General features: G+C 50.4%; 1 protein-coding gene across 3 annotated transcripts; it reads left to right on the plus strand.

Moving 5' to 3' along the window:
- On the plus strand, window positions 1-17,394 carry HSD17B14 (hydroxysteroid 17-beta dehydrogenase 14). Of its 3 annotated transcripts, none has more exons than XM_067718249.1 (10): window positions 1-421; window positions 932-970; window positions 1,085-1,167; window positions 1,318-1,437; window positions 1,689-1,755; window positions 5,373-5,464; window positions 15,835-15,939; window positions 16,189-16,256; window positions 16,373-16,469; window positions 16,560-17,394. In XM_067718249.1, the coding sequence occupies exons 1-10, from the start codon at window positions 334-336 to the stop codon at window positions 16,731-16,733; spliced, it is 933 nt and encodes a 310-aa protein (XP_067574350.1). In that variant the 5' UTR covers window positions 1-333; the 3' UTR covers window positions 16,734-17,394. The 3 variants fall into 3 exon arrangements, with proteins under 3 accessions (XP_067574350.1, XP_067574352.1, XP_067574351.1); XM_067718251.1 differs by having other exon boundaries at window positions 16,384-16,469; window positions 16,560-16,694; XM_067718250.1 differs by lacking the exon at window positions 1,318-1,437.
- Window positions 17,395-18,530: the final 1,136 nt, after the last annotated feature.

Below are 18,530 nucleotides of genomic sequence, written 5' to 3' on the forward strand. Positions count from 1 at the left end.
TTCTGAGGGAGGAGGGGGCTGGGGACCAGGATTCCTGGATCTGAAAGAAGAGAAGACTAGGGACCTGGAGTTTTGGGTCCGAGGGCAGAGGGGGCGAGACGGCAGGAATCCTGAGTTTGAGGGAGGAGGGGTTTGGGGATCCGGACCTCTGGGTCTGAGGGAGGACGGGGCTGGGACCAACCTTCCAGGCTTCTGGCTTTCCTGGCAACGGCCCCCAGGGCCGGGCTTCCAGGATCCAGCCCCTATTTACCGTTCGACCCCACGACCTCACCAGATTTTGAGGTGGATAGAATCCTGGAGTGAGTGACAGAGGGAGAGACAGTCTCACGCGGAATGGCAACGGGAACGCGCTATGCTGGGAAGGTGGTCGTCGTGACAGGGGGCGGGCGCGGCATCGGAGCCGGGATCGTTCGAGCCTTCGGTGAGTGGGGTCTGGCTGGCTCTGAATGTTGGGAGTCTGGGAGAGGAGGGACCCTCGGGGGCTAATTAATGGGTGTGGAAAGAAGTATCTTCTGTACTGGAATCTAGATTCTTATCTTATAAAATCCCATTTGCAAAGTTAATGAAAAGATAGGCAGTGGTAGCCTGGGGCCTGAGATTTTGGCGGATTTCCAAACGCCATTGACTCGCTTTCGGCGGGTCTCAGTAATGGCTGCAAAAACGGGTGGTTTGGGGGAACATGCCTCTTGCAGATTTAGGGTTTACTCTGGAACCCGGGGATGGAGGCTCAGGAGCTCCAGCAAGCACCTGGAGCAGCCAAGGAGAATATGTGTCAAAACTTCTGCCCTTTGTCCTAAGGGATTATCATGAGACTTTGGGGTCACGAGGGGAGCATAGTGGGAGACGGCCCCACTTCAGGTGGCCACTAGAGGGCACCAGAGGGCTTCGCAAAGGCCTGTGCTGGGTTAACCAGTTCTCTTCCCATCCTCAGTGGAAAGCGGTGCCCAAGTGGTTATCTGTGACAAAGATGGTGAGTGAGGGTCCCTCAGTCCTCACCCCCACCCCTCCAGGAGGAGTCCGGGTCTCCAGATCCTTCCTCCCTCTGACCCAAGAGTCCAGACCCCCAGCCCTTCTCTTCCTGCAGAGTCCGGGGGTCGGGCGCTGGAGCGGGAGCTTCCTGGCACCGTCTTTCTGCTCTGTGATGTGACTCAGGAGGAAGATGTGAGGGTGAGCGTATTTTCTGTCCCTACCCCCGGTATCTCCACTTGTTTCTCCACCCCGCCCCAGGCTTTTGCACATGCTGTTCCCTCTGCCTTCCCCCCTTCTCCTGGCTAAATTGTACCCGTCCCAGAGGTTTCAGCTCAGTATCATTTCCAGGCTTTCCCTAACTCTGCCGACCAGGTCCTGTGTCTCCTGGGAAGATTCTCCTTTATCTCCCACTCCCTCAAGGCTCTTGTCACACCTGTCATGTGGATTGGGACAAATAAGTTCCTCACAGTGAGTCTCTTTCTGTAAGAGTTTTTCTCTTTCCTCAGGGTTTCTGGTCTTTCTCTTTAGCCAGCATCTCTGACATCTGCCCCTGCACCCCAGTCCCAGGTCTCTGGAGTAGTGACCGCAGTGTGAATGTCACCAGCCCTCTGGTGTCTGGCCCCTCAGCTGTGACTCCTGTCCCCACCTCGCTTTTGGACCCTCGGCTCCAAAAGGCCTGGTACCATCACTGCTCACTCACGAGATATCTTTCTCCTCAGACCCTCATTTCTGAGACCATCCACCGTTTCGGCCGCCTGGATTGTGTAGTCAACAGCGCTGGCTACCGTGAGTCATGAGTCCTGAGGGCTGTTCTCCACTGGTGTCAACCCACCTCCTGGCTTCCCACCCCAATGCTGGCTCTGTTCCATCCCTGCTGTGTGCCCCCAGGCCTGTGCCCTTAGCCCTTTTATGCATCCGTTTCTACATCTCTAAAATGAAAATCACCATCCTTGTCATCATTATAGGGTCGTTGTGAGTATGGAATAGTGTAACTGCTCAGCCTCATAATTGCCAGAACTGTCTTGGGCACATAGCTGCCATCTTGTAGCCTCAGTTTCTTATCTATGAAGTGAGGCTGATGGCCCTTTTTCCATGACTGAAGTGATGTACTCTCTACACGTGGTCTATAGGGCTTGGTGTGGAGGCTTTGAAGGGAAATTGCCATCAGCTTCCTGCTTACCCTTCGTAAGAATGCCTCACGTTGGTAAACCAAGGCTCAGCGAGGTGAATTGATTGGACTGGGGTCACACAGCAAGGCCGTGGTAGAAAGAAGCCTCTCTTATTGGCTGGGCAACTTTGAGCAATTGACTTACCCTCTCTGGGCTGCACTTCCCTTCTCTGTTGTAAGAATTTAGAGACGGCAGATACTAGTGCATCCTTTCTCTCTGTGTCCTTGATCCTTTCAACAGATATTTATTGAGCATCTACTATGCCCCACATTCTGTCCTAGGGACTGGGGATTTAGCAGTGAACAAAACTGACCAAGCATTCCTGTCCTCATGGGATTCACATTGTAGAGGAAGGAAATAGACAAGAAAAGACAGATACAGTTAATCCTCATTATTTGCGGATTCCGTATTTGCGAACTCACCTCCTTGCAGGGTGGGTTGTAACCCCAGAATCAGTACTCACTGCGCTTTCCCGGTATTCACGGACATGGGCAGAGAGGCAAAAATTTGAGTTGCCCGTAGCACATGTTCCCAGCTAAGGTCAAACATGGTGATGCTCTGCCCTCTGGGTTTAGCTTTCAAACAGAGAGATGCCCAGAGGTGGAGATGGGAGAGGGCAGTGTCTGTAAGGAGCTCCCGCTGGGGTCAGCTGGATGGGTTTGAATCCCAGCTCTGGCATCTGTGAGTGGGGCAGCCTCAGGCAAGTCACTTAACACTTCCTTAATTGCAAAATAAATAAAATAGAGTCTGCCAGTATGGGTTGTTTTTTAGGATTTAAGATTATAATATTTATGTTAGATAGCCATATAACTATATACATATACATATGTACATATATACATACACATATATGTCCTGTCTTAGTCTGTTCATGCTGCTATAACAGAAATACCATGGACTGGGTGGCTTAAATGACAAACATTTATTTCTCACAGTTCTGGAGGCTGCAAAGTCCAAGATCAAGTCAGAAGCAGATTTGGTGTTGGGTGAGGGCCTGCTTGTTGGGGCCTTACATGGTGGAAGGAATGAAGGACCTCATGGGGGTCTCTTTTATAAGGGCACTAATCCCATTCAAGAGGGAGCCATCCTCATGACTTAACTCCCACAGAACCCCACCTCCAAATACCATCACATTGGAGGTTAGGATTTTAACACAAGGAATTTGGGGGGCGGGACACAAACTTTCAGTTAATAGCATGTATATGTTATAATGTAATATTATATACATGTATTTCCCCTAGGAGCAATGGGTCAATAGTCACTAATTCAGTGTTCCCTGTGAGTTTGTGGACTATAGCTGCCTCGAATAAGGATAATTGATTGTATATATTAGCATGTCTGGTACTGATAAAGACTATGAAGAAAAATAAATCTGATTGAGGGCTTAGAGAATGGCAGGGGCTGTTTTGTACAGAGGGTCTGGGGTGGATTCTCTGAAGATGTTTGAACCGTTCTCTGAAGGAAGCAAGGCCATAAGCCCTGGGTCTCCAGGAGGAATAATCCAATATTTCATTAACTTTCCATTATCTTGTTTTCCATCTCTCTGTCCCTTCATCCACTTTGACTCTTAAAGCCTTTGGAAGGTTCAGGGTCCATTTTTCCCAGTTTCTATTTTTTTTTTCCTGTTCTTACTCCTATCTTTCCTGCTTCTTTTCTTCTGAATGTTGATTTGTCTGTCCCTCTTCCATCCACCCAGTTCTTTCTATTTTTTTTTTTTAATATTTATTTATTTGGCTGTGCCGGGTCTTAGTTTCGACACGTGGGATCTTTTAGTTGTGGCTTACAGGATCTAGTTCCCTGACCAGGGATCGAAGCCAGGCCCCCTGCATTGGGAGTGCAGAGTCTTAACCACTGGACCACCAGGCAAGTCCCCTCTTTCTATTTATTTAACAAACACATTTATAGTACTAAGTGTCAGGCACAAATATTGACTTGTGAAATTTATAAGCCTAGGAACAAAGTGTTATCCTCATTCTGCAGATGAGGAAACAGGCACAGGGGGCAAAGTGACTTGCCTAAAGTCACACAGCCAAGAAGTGTCAGAGCTAAGATTTGAACCCAGGCCTTCCGGCCCTGAGACTGTTTTTTTGTTTGTTTTTTCTTTTGATGCTCCTTTTAATTTTTTAAATATTTGTTTATTTATTTGGTTGCACCAGGTCTTAGTTGCGGCTCCAGGGCTCCTTTAGTTGCGGCTTGCCAGCTCCTTAGTTGCGGAATGCAAACTCTTAGTTGCGGCATGCATGTGGGATCTAGTTCCCTGACCGGGGATCAAACGTCGGCCCCCTGCATTGGGAGCGCAGAGTCTTATCCACTGCGCCACCAGGGAAGTCCCTGCTCCTTTTAATTTTTTTTAATTGAAGTATAGTTAATTTATAGTCTTATGTTAGCTTCAGGTGTACACCATAGAGATTCAGTATTTTTGCAGACTATATTCCATTATAGGTTATTTCAAGATAATGGCTATAATTCCCTGTGCTATACCATATATCCTTGTTGCTTATCTACTTTATACATAGTAGTTTGTATCTGTAGTAGTTTGTATACTCCTGATTTGTCCCTCTCTCCTTCCTTCTCCCCTTTGGTAACCACAAGTTTCTTTTCTATATCTGAGTCTGTTTCCATTTTGCATATATATTTACTTGTATTATTTGTTAGATTTCACATATAAGTGATATCATACAGTTTTTGTCTTTCTCTGACTTATTTCACTAAGCATAATATTCTCTAGGTTCATCCATGTTGCTGCAAATGGCGATATTTCATTCTTTTTTTTTTTTTTTTTTTTTTTTTTTTGCGGTACGTGGGCCTCTCACTGTCGTGGCCTCTCCTGCTGCGGAGCACAGGCTCCGGACGCGCAGGCTCAGCGGCCATGGCTCACGGGCCCAGCCGCTCCGCGGCATGTGGTATCCTCCCGGACCGGGGCACGAACCCCGGACTCTCAACCACTGCGCATCGGCAGGCGGACTCTCAACCACTGCGCCACCAGGGAAGCCCCCATTCTTTCTTTTAAGGCTAATATTCCAAGTGTACATACAAACCACATCTTCTTAATCCAATTTTGAGACTACTTTTTTAGTAACCACTATGCAGCCTCCTTTCCTTTTCAGGACCCTTGACCCTCTTGTCTGCCACTCCTCCCCCCTGCACCCCGCAGTGCCTATTTCCCTTCCCTGCTCTCCTGTCTTCCTGGTTCCCTCATCGTCTGCTCTCTCTCTCTTCCACCCCCACCCTTAGATCCACCTCCGCAGTGGCCCGAGGAGACCTCTGCCCAGGGCTTCCGGCAGCTGCTGGAGCTGAACCTGCTGGGGACGTACACCCTGACCAAGGTGAGCAGCCGCCTGACAGTGAGATTATCAGACCCACTTTGTCTCAGAGCCAAATGTTTTCTGTGCCTTGCTTTGATCTTATTCCAGAAGGACTCCATTTCTGTAGAAAAGAAATGCATGCAGATCCCTACATCTGGCCAAAGCTACCTGTGTTGCTACATAGCCCAGTCTTCTTAGGAACCTTCCAGAACCTTCCAAAGTGGTGTGGTGGTAGTGGTGGGGGATGTTAAGGATCTGGAGAAAGGAGTTAGGACAAGGCATCAGTAATAGACAGTCACAGGTTTGCTACCCAGTGAATAGCTATCAGGAGCAAAGAGTATCTCCTTCTACCTCCACGCCTTTCCTCTGAATCTTCCCCAAATCGCCTCCTACTCACTATCTCAGTTCAAATACCATCTCTTCAGAAAGGCCTTTCCTGACTACTCGCTCATATGGCAGCTACTTGTACATATTCGTTCTCTATGATAACAACTTATTTTCATCAAAGTACTTTTTATTTATTTATTTAATTTACCATCATAATACTTTTTTTTCTTTTTTGCTGTGCTATGGGACTTGTAGGATCTCTGTTCCCCGACCAGGGATCGAACCCGTGCTTCCTGCAGTGGAAACGCAGAGTCCTAACCACTAGACCGCCAGGGAATTCCCCATTATAATACTTTTTTAAAATTATTTATTTATTTTTGGCTGCGTTGGGTCTTCATTGCCGCGCACCGGCTTTCTCCAGTTGTGGCGAGCGGGGGCTACCCTTTGTTGCAGTATGTGGGCTTCTTATTGCGGTGGCTTCTCTTTGTTGCGGAGCATGGGCCCTAGAGCGTGCGGGCTTAGTAGTTGTGGTGCACGGGCTTAGTTGCTCCACGGCATGTGGGATCTTCCCGGACCAGGGATCAAACTTGTGTCCCTTGCATTGGCAGGTGGAGTCTTAATCACTGCGCCACCAGGGAGGCCCCTATTCTGTCATTCTTGTTTCTTGTTGACTCCTCACTTTTTCTTTTCTTTACCTTTTCTGGAGTATTTGAAAGCAAATCTCAGATATCATTATTTCACCCATAAATAAAATAATTCAGTATGATCTTTACTAGATAAGGGTTTTTTTAATTTGTTTTTTAAGTGTGTATCTGTGTGCTCTTTTAGACAGGGTGGGTGGTCAGAAGGCTTCTCTAAGAGGTGACATTTGAGTCAAGACCCCAAGGAGGTATGTGGGCAATTGTGGTCCAGCAGAGGAGCAGCCAGTGCAAAGGCCCTGGGGTGGGAGTGCTTGGCGTGTAGGAGGGACAGTGAGGAAGGCAGCGTGACTGAAGCAGACGAAGCAGGGAGAGGCTGGAAGTTGAGGGCAGATCGTGCTGGGTCTTGTAAACCTTGGAGAGGACTTGGGTTTGACACTGTCTGAGCTGGGAGCCATAGAGTGCTCGGAGCAGAGGAACTCGAACTGTTGTAAGTGGGATCTGGTGCCGTCTGGTGGCCAGGTGGGGAACAAAGTGGGGGGCAAGGGCAGAGGCCAGGAAGCCAGTGAGGAGGTGACGATGGGATGGTCCAGGCCAGAGGAGGTGATGTTGGATCCCACCAGGCTGGTGGCTGTGGATTTGGTGAGAAATGGTCTGATTCTGCATACATTTTTTCCGTAAGTTTTTCTGTTTATTTATTTATTTGGCTGCCTCGGGTCTTAGTTGCAGCTCGCGGGATCTTCGTTGCGGCGAGAGGGCTCTTCATTGCTGCTTGTGGGCTTCTCTCTAGTTGTGGTGCTGGGACTCCAGAGCGCACAGTCTCAGTAGTCGCAGTGTTAGGGCTTTCTAGTTGTGGCACGCGGGCTTAGTTGCCCTGCGGCATGTGGGATCTTAGTTCCCTGATCAGGGACCGAACTCGAGTTCCCTGCATTGGAAGGCGGATTCTTAACCACTGGACCACCAGGGAAATCCCTGGATGCATTTTAAAGGTAGACTTTTTAAGATTTCCTTATAGACTAGATGTGGCGGCCGACTTAAGAAAGAAAGGAGTGGGTGGGGTTTTTGTTTGTTTGTTTCCCGCAACCCCAATCCCCAGCATCTGGCAGGAAGGCGTTGGCATCTGCTGCCCTGGGGAAGCCTGGGGAGGAGCAGGCGGGGCGGGGGGCTGTTGAGTGAGAGATGCCCACCAGACATCTGCGTGCGGGCCATGGGTCTAGGGCAAAGGTTGAGGCCTGGAGACATCAGTTCGGAGCGCACCAGCTTGAGGCTAGAGGAGCTCAGGAAAGCGAATGGCAACAGAGGGGAGAGGGGCACGGAGTGGGTCAGGGGTCACCTGTGTGGAGAAGCTCAGGTGCTTCCCCAGATCTCATCCGAGATCCAGGTGAAATATCCCCAGGCAGTTGGATAATCTGTCTCTCAACCAATCAACCCTGGCTCCTGTCCCCAGTTTCTGTTCACCTTCTAAGATTGGCCCCTCCTGGGAATTCCCTGGCAGTCCAGTGGTTAGGACTGCACGCTTTCACTGCGGAGGGCATGGGTTCAATCCCTGGTCTGGGAAGTAAGATCCCGCAAGTCAGTGGTATGCGGCCAAAATAATAATAACAAAAGATTGGCACCTCCGTACAATAAGGCATGCACACACCACAGCCCGTAAAGGGTAAGTGCGTGTGTGTATTTTTTTTCCCTTCCTTGGCCGTGCCGACGGCATGTGAGATCTTAGCTGCCCCACCACGGACCGAACCTGAGCCCCTCGCACTGGAAGCAGGGATCCTTAACCACTGGACCACCAGGGGCTTCCCGTGTGTGTGTGTGGTTTTTTTTTTCTTTCTCTCCTTCCGTCATTAATTGCCTAATTGCCAGCATTTTTAAAAAGAGAGAAATTTCTCACAAACACCTGGATTTCTGGTTTCTCTTGAAAAGTTGGCCAACTGCATCCATGGCAAGGGCTCCCCACTGTACCCCAATCCCCAGCTCTCCCTCCTTGGCCTCCTGACCCTGTTACCTGTGAGTGGCTGGTGCAGAAGCCTCACATGAGGGTCTAGATCTGGGGTCCACCTGCCTGGGTTCTCTGTCCCTTCCTACTTGTAACATCAGGCAAGATTCTCAGTCTCTCTGCACCTAGGTTTTCTCATCTGTAGAAGGAGGCTAATAGTGGTAGTAATTCACAGCGTTGTCCTGAGAATTGAATGAGATTAAATTAAATACCCACAAAGTCCTCAGAACATACCTGGCACAGAGGTTTCTGTCTGCAAGGTATTATTGTTTATCGTGAACCTTGCCCCATCCTGTTTCTTGTGGCCGATCCACCTCACTCGGTTTGCAGTCTCTGAGATACATATTGGGCAAATGAATCCTGGGAGAAGTAGAAGGGAAAAGGTGAAGTTTGAGCTCGACCTTGAATGGGAGGGAAGGAAGTAGAGAAGTAGGACACAGGGTGTTTCACTTGCCAAAAGAGTGTGCAAAGGCCCTGGGGCAGAAACAACCTGGGTGTATTTTAAGAACAGGAGAACCTCCATCTCCTTCTCCCTTTAGCAATTATAAGCATTTTGTTAAGCTTGTTCTATCCATTGCCTCCTGCCATCCCCTACCCAGATATCATATAATTTCATTAGTAAGAACTTCATAAATACTACCAATGGATTAGAACGTTTATTTATTTTTATTTTTTTTGCTGTACGTGGGCCTCTCACTGTTGTGGCCTCTCCCGTTGCGGAGCACATGCGCCGGACGCGCAGGCTCAGTGGCCATGGCTCACAGGCCCAGCGGCTCCGTGGCATGTGGGATCTTCCCGGACCGGGGCACGAACCGGCGTCCCCTGCATCAGCAGGCGGACTCTCAACCACTGCGCCACCAGGGAAGCCCTATTTATTTTTATTTTGACATAATTTAAGACTTATTTAAGACTTATTGCCCGGATAATACAGAGGAGTCCTGTACACGCAGACTCCCCGTTGTTAAGATTTTACCACATTTGCTTTATTCTTCTATCTCTCTATTTGAGAGTAAGTTGCAAGCCTGATGTCTATTTACCCTTCAGTGCTTTGGAGGGTATTTCCTAAAAACTAGAACATTCTCTTACACAGTCATAGTAACATTAACATTGATATCATGATCTTAGCTAATCTAGAGACTTTCTTATTCAGATTATTAGAATTCTTATCACGGTACCGTGGCCACACCTGTGTTAGTCGGGGTTCCCCCAGAAGCAGAGTCCAGGTGGGGATTGAAAGGCAGGATGGATGGAAGGCGATCCCAGGAATTGCTTCCTTCAGCCTGGGGAGTAGTTGCTAGGCTGCTGATGAAGGGCGTCACCAAGCAAGTTACCACCAGGTGGGGCACCATCCCCTGGGGGCACTCTGGGATTCAGCGAGAAACATGCACCTCAGAGTCATCCCCCTATCTAAGAGGCAAGGGAGAGCCAAATACTGTTTTAACTTAAAAATACATTTGGGGGGGGTCTTCCCTGGTGGTCCAGTGGTTAGGACTCCGCGCGTTCACTGCCAAGGGCCTGGGTTCAATCCCTGGTCTGGGAATTAAGATCCTGCAAGCAGTGTGGGGTGACCAAAAAAAAAAAAAAAATTTAACTTCATGTTAATAATTAAAATTAAGACTTTTTTACATGACCAAATTACTATTAGATCTCCTAAGAAAATTAAGTCATTTCTTAATACCATTTCATACCCAAGGCCTATTTAAATTCACCCAGTTTTTCGCAAATGTCTTATTATAGTTGGTTTGTTCACACCAAGCTCCAAAGTCTGCCGATTGCATTTGGTTTTTCAGAGGGCAGAGACTTTTGTCTGCTTCTTCCTGCCTCTATCCCAGTGCCTGTTGTAAAGCAATTTGTCAACATGTGTAAGTTGCTGCCATTATCACCATTGTCATCATTATAACCATCACCACCATCATCATCATCACCATCATTCCCATCACCACCATCATCATCATTAACATCATCATAACCATCTTCACCATTATTGCCATCACCACCCTCATCATCATTATAATCATCACCACCATGGCTCCCATCACCCTCACTGTCATCATTATTAAACCATCATTACCATCTTCACCATCATTACCGTCATCATCATTGTGACCATCACTACCATCACCATTATCATCATCATTATTTACCACCATCATCATGACCATCTTCACCATCATTGCCATCACCACCATCATCACCATCATTCCCATCACCACCATGACTGCCATCATCATCATCGTCATCATTTACCACCATCATTACCATCTTCACCATCATCGCCATCATCACCATCATCATCATTATAACCATCACTGCCATCATTGTCATCGTTATTAAATCATCATATTACCATCTTCACCATCATTGCCATCATCCCCCCATCATTATCATCATTACCTTCATCACCATCATCATCATCACCACCACCAATGTCCCTTGAAAGCTCTTTAAATGTTGATTCTGGGACACCAGGCCTCCTGAATCAGAATCTCTGGGTCTTTGGCCTCCCTGGTAGATTCTGACACAAGCCAAAGTGAGCCATTCCCTAGGCTAGAGAAAACAACAGAGGAATTAGGGATATTTATATAGTTAAGGAAATGAGATCTCTCGTCAGTAGGGATCGCAGAAGATGTTTGAGCACAGGAGTGTCTATTGTAGACCCTCAGAGCTGGATTGGTTCTTAGAGACCTATCCATTCGTTCATCTATTTAGTCATCAAAGACCGACCAAGCATTCATAGGTGCTGGGGATACACCACGTGGTCTTTGCCCTTGTGGAGTTTATAGTCATGGGGCAGCCAAGTGTTACTGAATAAACAAGAGACGAGTGTATATGGGTGAGTGTGTTCTGGTGCTGGTTTGTTCTGGCCGTCAGGGTAGGCTTTTTGCAGGAAGTGAAACATGAATGACATTAGCTAGGGGAGAGGTGGGGCAAAGGGAGGGAGTCGGGCCATCAAGAGTCCGGTGGGTCCTTGATGGAGCTACACGGAGACGCAGGTGCTCCTGGCAGAGAACAGCCTGTGCAGAGGCCTGGCCGTGGGAGAGAGTTAGGAGCTCCCAAGGTGCTGAGTGCCGTGAGTGAAGGGGGTGGTACAGGAAGGGGTTGGGGGGCAGATACATCAGGCTTGGATGGCCATGCCGAGGCATCTGGTCTTGACCTCAAGAGCAACAGGAAGCCATAGAAGGTATTTGAGCAAGGAAGGGATGTGAGCCCATTAATACTAACAGATCATTAGTAGTAACAGATCATTCTGTCTCTTGTATGAGGAACAAATCTGTGGGCAACATGGGGTGAGAATTCGTATCAGGAGATGATCGTACTTGTGCACGTGAGAAGAGATGGCCTTCAAGGCCTCACACACTCTGGCCCCTGTTGCTCCTCTGATCTCACTTCCCACCGCAACGGCCTCCTGGCTGCCAAACACACCCAGCCTGGTTCTGCCTCAGGGCCTTTGCACTCGCTGTTCCCTCTGCCCAGCATGGTTTTCTCTAAGAAATGCCTACAGCTCACACCTGGACTCAAAATGCTCAAATCTGGGACTTCCCTGGCAGTCCAGTGGTTAAGACTTCAAGCTTCCACTGCAGCGGGCATGGACAGGTTCAATCCCTGGTCCAGGAACTAAGATCCCGCAAACTGTGAGGAGAGGCCCCCCCAAAAAAGAATGAAAAAAACCCCCTCAAGTCTCACCTTCCCAAAGCCCTCCCTTGGGCACCCTGTTTGAAACTGCACCCAGCCCAACACTCCCATTCCCCCTCCTCCTGCTCTCCTTCTTGTTTCATATCCCTAATTACACTCTTGAACATTTCATAGTGCACTTGTATCTGTTTCTTGCTGCCTCCCCATGGAACTTGGGCTCCACGAGGGCAGAAATCTCTCCCGGTCTTGTTTCCTGCAGTGTCCACAGCATCTACCCCAGTACCTGGCACATAATAGGTCCTCACGAAATGTCTGTGAAATGAATTAACAAGGTGGAGGGAATTGTAGAGATTCAAGAGCTCCTTGGTGATGGGTCTGATGAGGAACTGAGGGTAAGGGAGGCTCTGGAAGACCCCCAGATCTCCTGGTCTCCGGCTTGAGAAACTGGGTGGGAGCGGGCCCCATGTCAGAGGCTGGGAACCAGGAAGAGGGGCAGATTTTAGAGGGAGACAATGGGGTAAGTTTTGCACTTGAGACACGGAGATGAAAATGCCCGAGGGGGCCAGGTCAGGAGCTCCAGAAGGGGGCTCCAAGGGCGATTTAGGAGATGCTGGTGGAAACCCAGTAAAGTGGGGGGTTCCCATGGCAGGGCGAGGAGAGCAAGAAGCAGACCCAGGAACCTGAACATTTAGGAGACCTGGAGTCAGGCCAGGGAGAGCCTGCAGGAGTTCTCTGAGCGAGCCAGGCTGTTTCAAATCGGGCGTCTGAAGGGAGGAAGGGAAAGAGGGACAGGGAGAGTCAGCAGGTCTCTTACCAGCCCGTCCCTGATGCAGCTACACAGAGGTACAGGCGACCTTGGCAGGAGGAGTGGGGGAGGATGCCTGCCAAGGAATGCCTTGGGTTAGGGCTGGAAAGGGGCCACAAGGAGCATGGGGCAAATATTTATTGAACGCTAGCTGTGTGCCCAGTGCTGAGATGAGGGTGGTGAATGAACCCGTCTCAGCCCCCATGGACCTCACCTTTGCAGGTTGGGGGAGGGGAGGGAGTTAAACAGCTGGGCAGGGAGTGATGAGGATTAAGGAGAGAAATATGGCCGGGGCAGGGCCTGGGGAGTCAGGGTTTCAAGGCTGGTGAGAGTGAGGGGAGACAGGGAGGAGAACACTTAAAGTTGTCAGAAGTTTCTTTTTTTTTTTAAGATTTTTTTTTTTGCGGTACGCGGGCCTCTCACTGTTGTGGCCTCTCCCGTTGCGGAGCACAGGCTCCGGACGCGCAGGCTCAGCGGCCATGGCTCACGGGCCCAGCCACTCCGCGACATGTGGGATCCTCCCAGACCGGGGCACGAACCCGTGTCTCCTGCATCGGCAGGCGGACTCTCAACCACTGCGCCACCAGGGAAGACCTAGATTTTTTTTTTTTTTTTTTTTTTTTTTTGATGTGGACCATTTTTAAAGTCTTTATTGAGCTTGTTACAATATTGCTTCTGTTTTATGTTTTGGTTTTTTGTCTGCCAGGCACATGGGATTTTAGCTCCCCGAGCAGGGATCGAACCTGTACCCCCTGCAGTGCAAGAGTGGAGTCTTAACCACTGGACCGCCAGGGAAGTCTCAAGTTGTCAGAAGTTTTTATTTGCTTATGGGTTTTGGTCTCAGATGGCCAAGCCACAAATACTGGCTCGTGACCGATCACATGACCCTCTGAGCATCAGTCACCCTTTCGCTCCTCAGCCTCCTCACCCGGAGGAAGGCGCTGTCGACTAGACCTCATTTTAGGGTTGTCGTGAGGATTAAATGAGCTAATCTGTGTAAAGAGCTGAGAACAGGACTTCCCTGCTGGAGCAGTGGTTAAGAATCTGCCTGCCAATGCAGGGGACACGGGTTCGATCCCTGATCTGGGAAGATCTCACATGCCGCGGAGAAACTAAGCCCGTGCGCCACAACTACTGAGCCTGCGCTCTAGAGCCCGCAAGCCACAACTACTGAGCCCGTGCACCACAACTACTGAGCCTGCGCTCTAGAGCCTGCGAGCCACAACTACTGAGCCCATGTGCTACACTACTGAAGCTCGCGCGCCTAGAGCCCGTGCTCCGCAACAAGAGAAGCCACCACAATGAGAAGCCTGAGCACTGCAAGGAAGAGTTGCCCCCCCACCGTGACTAGAGAAAGCCTGTGCGCAGCAACGAAGACCCAGCGCTGCCAGGAATAAATAAATAAATTTATTAAAAAATAGCTGAGAACAGGGGCAGGCGCATAATAGATCCTCAATAAATTCATTCATTGATGCCAAAGATATTTATTGAACACCTACTATGTGCCAGACACCTTAGTATGGGGGATGAATCAAAATAAGAAATTCCAACCGTCCCTCATAGGTTTTTGCATTCTGGTGGGAGAAACACAGAATAAACAAATAAGCAAGTAATAAAAATATATATGGCATGTCAGAAGGAGGTGTGTGACACAGGGAAAAGGAATCAGGAAGAGGGCTGGGGACCCAGGGGTAGGCAGGTTGCAGTTTTAAATAGAACAGTGAGGGAATCCTCATTGAGAAGATGACATTTGAACAGGATTTGAAGTTGCTGAGGGGATAGTATTGTCCCACTTTAGCCCTGAAACTATGGACCGAATGTCCCATGTCCCCAGAAAACTGGGGAAAGTTGGTCACCCTAGGACTGAGTCACATGCTGTGTCAGGAGAAACATTCTGAGCAGAGGGAACAGCAAATGCAAAGGCCCTGAGGTTGGAACTCGGGGAGTGTTTGAAGATAGAGCACTGAGGACAGGGTGGAGGCTGTTTCTGAGGGAGTGGAGGTTAGAAAGAGCTGGTGGGGTGAACCGGAGAGAGAGAGTTAATTTAGCTTCCCATTCTGAGTATCCCTTGGGTGAGCCAGCTTGTGACCATTAATCTTTCATGGCAGGAACAGTCCTTGCCCAAGGCAAGCAAGGGGAGGGATAGAATTTAAGTTTATTCAAGGTCATGTGTAATGGAAGAACAGAGAGACCGACTGGGAGGGAGAGAGAAGGAAAGGGAGAGAGAGAGAGTTGAGAGTTAGTTTAGGGACCTCCTGATAGCCAGGGGTTGCCAATTCTGTTGGCAGAATAGGGAGTACATTTCATGAAGTCTTCCCATGTCACATTCTGACCACAGAGCTTTCCCTAAAACTCAGAGAAACCATCTTCCCCTCCACGGATAAAGAGATTCCTCCCAGTTTTGTAAAATATGCAGCCATCTTGGTCTCTCTTGCATTTTCCTATCTTGTTATGGACAGGAGTTTTTTTTGTTTGTTTTTGTTTTTGGCGGTACGCAGGCCTCTTACTGTTGTGGCCTCTCCTGTTGCGGAGCACAGGCTCCAGACGCGCAGAGTCAGCAGCCATGGCTCACAGGCCCAGCCGCTCCACGGCATGTGGGATCTTCCCGGACCAGGGCACAAACCCGTGTCCCCTGCATCGGCAGGCGGACTCTCAACCACTGCGCCACCAGGGAAGCCCTGGACAGGAGTTTTGAGTAATATACAAAAAGGCCTAGAAAGAGACACAGGGACCCTGAGAGAGGGGGACAAGGACACAGAAAGGGGAGGCAGAGACAGAAAAATCCCTTCCAGACAAGGAGAGACTCCTTAAGGGGTGAGACCCAGAGGCCCTGGGGCAAACCAGAGAAGGTGCACCCAGAACCCTGGCTGCTGCCCCTACAGGTTCCCAGATCAACTAGTGAGCATACCCGGGAGATGGCCATCAGGATGCATTTCAACGGGGCAGGCGGAGATCCAGGGGCTTGGGTGGCTTACTCTGCTTTCTGTCTCCCCAGCTCGCCCTCCCTCACTTGCGCAAGAGCCGCGGGAATGTCATCAACATCTCCAGCCTGGTCGGGGCAATTGGCCAGTCCCAGGCGGTTCCCTATGTGGCCACCAAGGTACACCACCGAGGTAGCCTGCCCCTTCCTTCAGGAACCTCAGCCCTGAGGCATGGCCACCTGTGACATGTTGTTATACATCAAGGGTCTCCCAGGAGACAGAGCCTGGTGCAGCCCAATGAAACCTGCAGGGAGAGCGTGACTTCCCTCTTCTGATGCCCCTGCTTGATACCCCCTGGTTGGGAGGAGAGGACAAAAGGAACCTCATCTTCTCTGGTCTGAACTTTCTCCATGTCCCGTCTTCTGCAGGGGGCAGTAACAGCCATGACCAAAGCCTTGGCCCTGGATGAGAGTCAATATGGTGTCCGTGCCAACTGGTGAGCAGCTCCACATGGGCTGAGAGCCTGCTGGGGGAGCTGGGAAGACTGGGAGTGAGCCCAGGAGGCAGTGTTTGTGGCAGACTTCCCTGACCCCGTCTCCTGCCTCACCCCAGCATCTCCCCAGGAAACATCTGGACCCCACTGTGGGAAGAGCTGGCAGCCTCAACGCCTGACCCCACAGTCACAATCCGAGAGGGCATGCTGGCCCAGGTAGGAGTGGGAGCCAGGGCCAGGTGGCATGGGGGTGGCGGTCAGGTGGTGGCTTCTCTTGACCCTCCTTTTCCCCTTGTCTCTCCCCAGGCCCTGGGCCGCATGGGCCAGCCAGCGGAGGTGGGGGCTGCCGCTGTTTTCCTGGCCTCCGAAGCCAGCTTCTGCACTGGGATTGAGCTGCTAGTGACTGGGGGTGCGGAGCTGGGGTATGGGTGCAAGGCAGGTCGGGGCACCCCCGTGGAGGCCCCCACCATCCCTTCGTGATCTCCCACATTTCCACTTGGGCTTCCCTGACTAGGGCTCTCCCACCCAAAACTCAGTCTCCCAAATTCCAGTTCCCCCCCCCCCAACTCTAGACATCAAGCCCACTTACCAATGTGCCAAACCACCGCACAGGTTCCCTTAAAAGCGCTCTGCAGCCAGAAGGAGGAAGCCATCATTACATTTATTTTCGGCCCTTTATGAGTCCTATCACACCAGGACCCCGTCCCCCCGCCCCACCCAGCCCCACGCATTCCCACGCGTGGCCTGGACCCGAGGGACTACAACTCCCGGCAGGCTTTGCAGCAGGAGCCTGTAGCCAGGGTCTCCTGGGAAATGTATTGCAGGTCGGCTTCACCAGCTCGCTAATTAAAAAGGCCCGTAGGGGAGAGTAAATTAAGCTCCGATTAGGAAATAACGGAGGAGGTAAAGCAAAAAGATCTGCACTTTATTCTTGGCGCTTAGGGAAAAGGAGTTTTGACCTTGCTGCCCGCGGAGTAGGAGGGTGGCCAGCGCCAAAAGTCCTGATGGAAGAGAAAGCCGTCGGGTTGAAACTCCCGGGTCAGAGGGAGGAAAGGCTTGGGGGCTGGACTCCTGGGTTTCTGGAGGAGGAAACTAGGGAAGAGGGAGGAGGAAACTAAGGGGCGTGGACTCCCGGGCTGGGAGGAGGGGGACTCGGTTCCCCGAGGTGGGGAGAGGGGCCCAGTTGGGGGTAAGTCCCCCAGGTGTGGAGGTGGAGCTGCATCGCTGCTGCGGATTGGCCGCGGCGGTGGGCGGTTTGGGGGTGGGGGGCGCGTGAGGCAATCGCTGATTGGCCGCGGAGGAGGCGGGCGCTGTCTCGGCGCCGCGTCCTGACTGCTTCCAGCCGAGGAGGTGGGGGAGGACTGGGGAGGAGGGAAGTAAACAGGGAGACACCCTGCGGGGGTGGGGTCAGAATTTGACTGGCTGGGCCTGTGGCTTTTAGGACTGGGGAACAGAATTTGGGAGCAAAATGTCCCAGGGTAGAATTACGCAGACTCAGTGACCTAGGGAACGGAGTTCGAGGATAGAGGAGGAACAATATTTTGGTGTCACAGTAACCTGGATGCAGGAGTTGGGGGAACTCTGACCACGGAAGGTTTGGGGGGCACAGTGACCGCGGAGCACGATGTAGGGGACACTGGTGCAGGTTTGAATTGCTAGCGATTAGAGGGATCCTGAGGGGCTGTAGTCGTCTAACTCTGCCCCTGGGGGTCATGAAGTTGGGGCGACACTCTTGAAGGGGAGTAACCAGGAAATCCTGCTCTACGGGCTGCTCATTGAAGCTCATTGATGAACTGGGGGATTGAAAATTTTCGGGTGTCACTGATGAAGGGAGATGGAAGGAGGCATGTTGAACCGAGTGTATGTTTATACCTTAAGAAGTTACAAAGAATACACATATATCTTCTCGTTGGAAAGAAAACCTATATTCAAACAGGGAAGTATCTGGACAGAGTGAAGCTCCCCCTTCATCCCTACCTGCCACCCTCTTCAGAGTCCTTTCCGTTTAACGGTGCATTTTTACATAATATCTGCGCCCACCGACATTTATAGTGTGCTTTTTCTTTTCACCAAGAATCGTGGTATGTGAAGGTTTCTGCTCCCTGCCTTTCCCCCTCGGGTTGCTTATCCTTTTCAGCGCTCCACAACAGTACTGTACCTACTGAAATGCATTTTTGAAAACCTTTGGATGCACGCTCTAGCGTGGGGGCTGGGAGGAGGGTTTATTTCCACGTACTCCCTTCGCCTCGCGGGTTCCAGCGCATGCGCTGTGCAGCA

This window comes from Pseudorca crassidens, chromosome 20 (assembly GCF_039906515.1).
Source record: "Pseudorca crassidens isolate mPseCra1 chromosome 20, mPseCra1.hap1, whole genome shotgun sequence".
NCBI classification, from domain to species: Eukaryota; Metazoa; Chordata; class Mammalia; order Artiodactyla; family Delphinidae; genus Pseudorca; species Pseudorca crassidens.

Bases quoted from the DNA above. Each gene is read 5' to 3' on its own strand.
- HSD17B14 (XM_067718249.1), top strand. From the start codon at position 334: ATGGCAACGGGAACGCGCTATGCTGGGAAGGTGGTCGTCGTGACAGGG. The intron at 422-931 runs GTGAGTGGGGTC...TCCCATCCTCAG, and splicing joins CGGGATCGTTCGAGCCTTCG to TGGAAAGCGGTGCCCAAGTG. The intron at 16,470-16,559 runs GTAGGAGTGGGA...GTCTCTCCCCAG, and splicing joins GAGAGGGCATGCTGGCCCAG to GCCCTGGGCCGCATGGGCCA.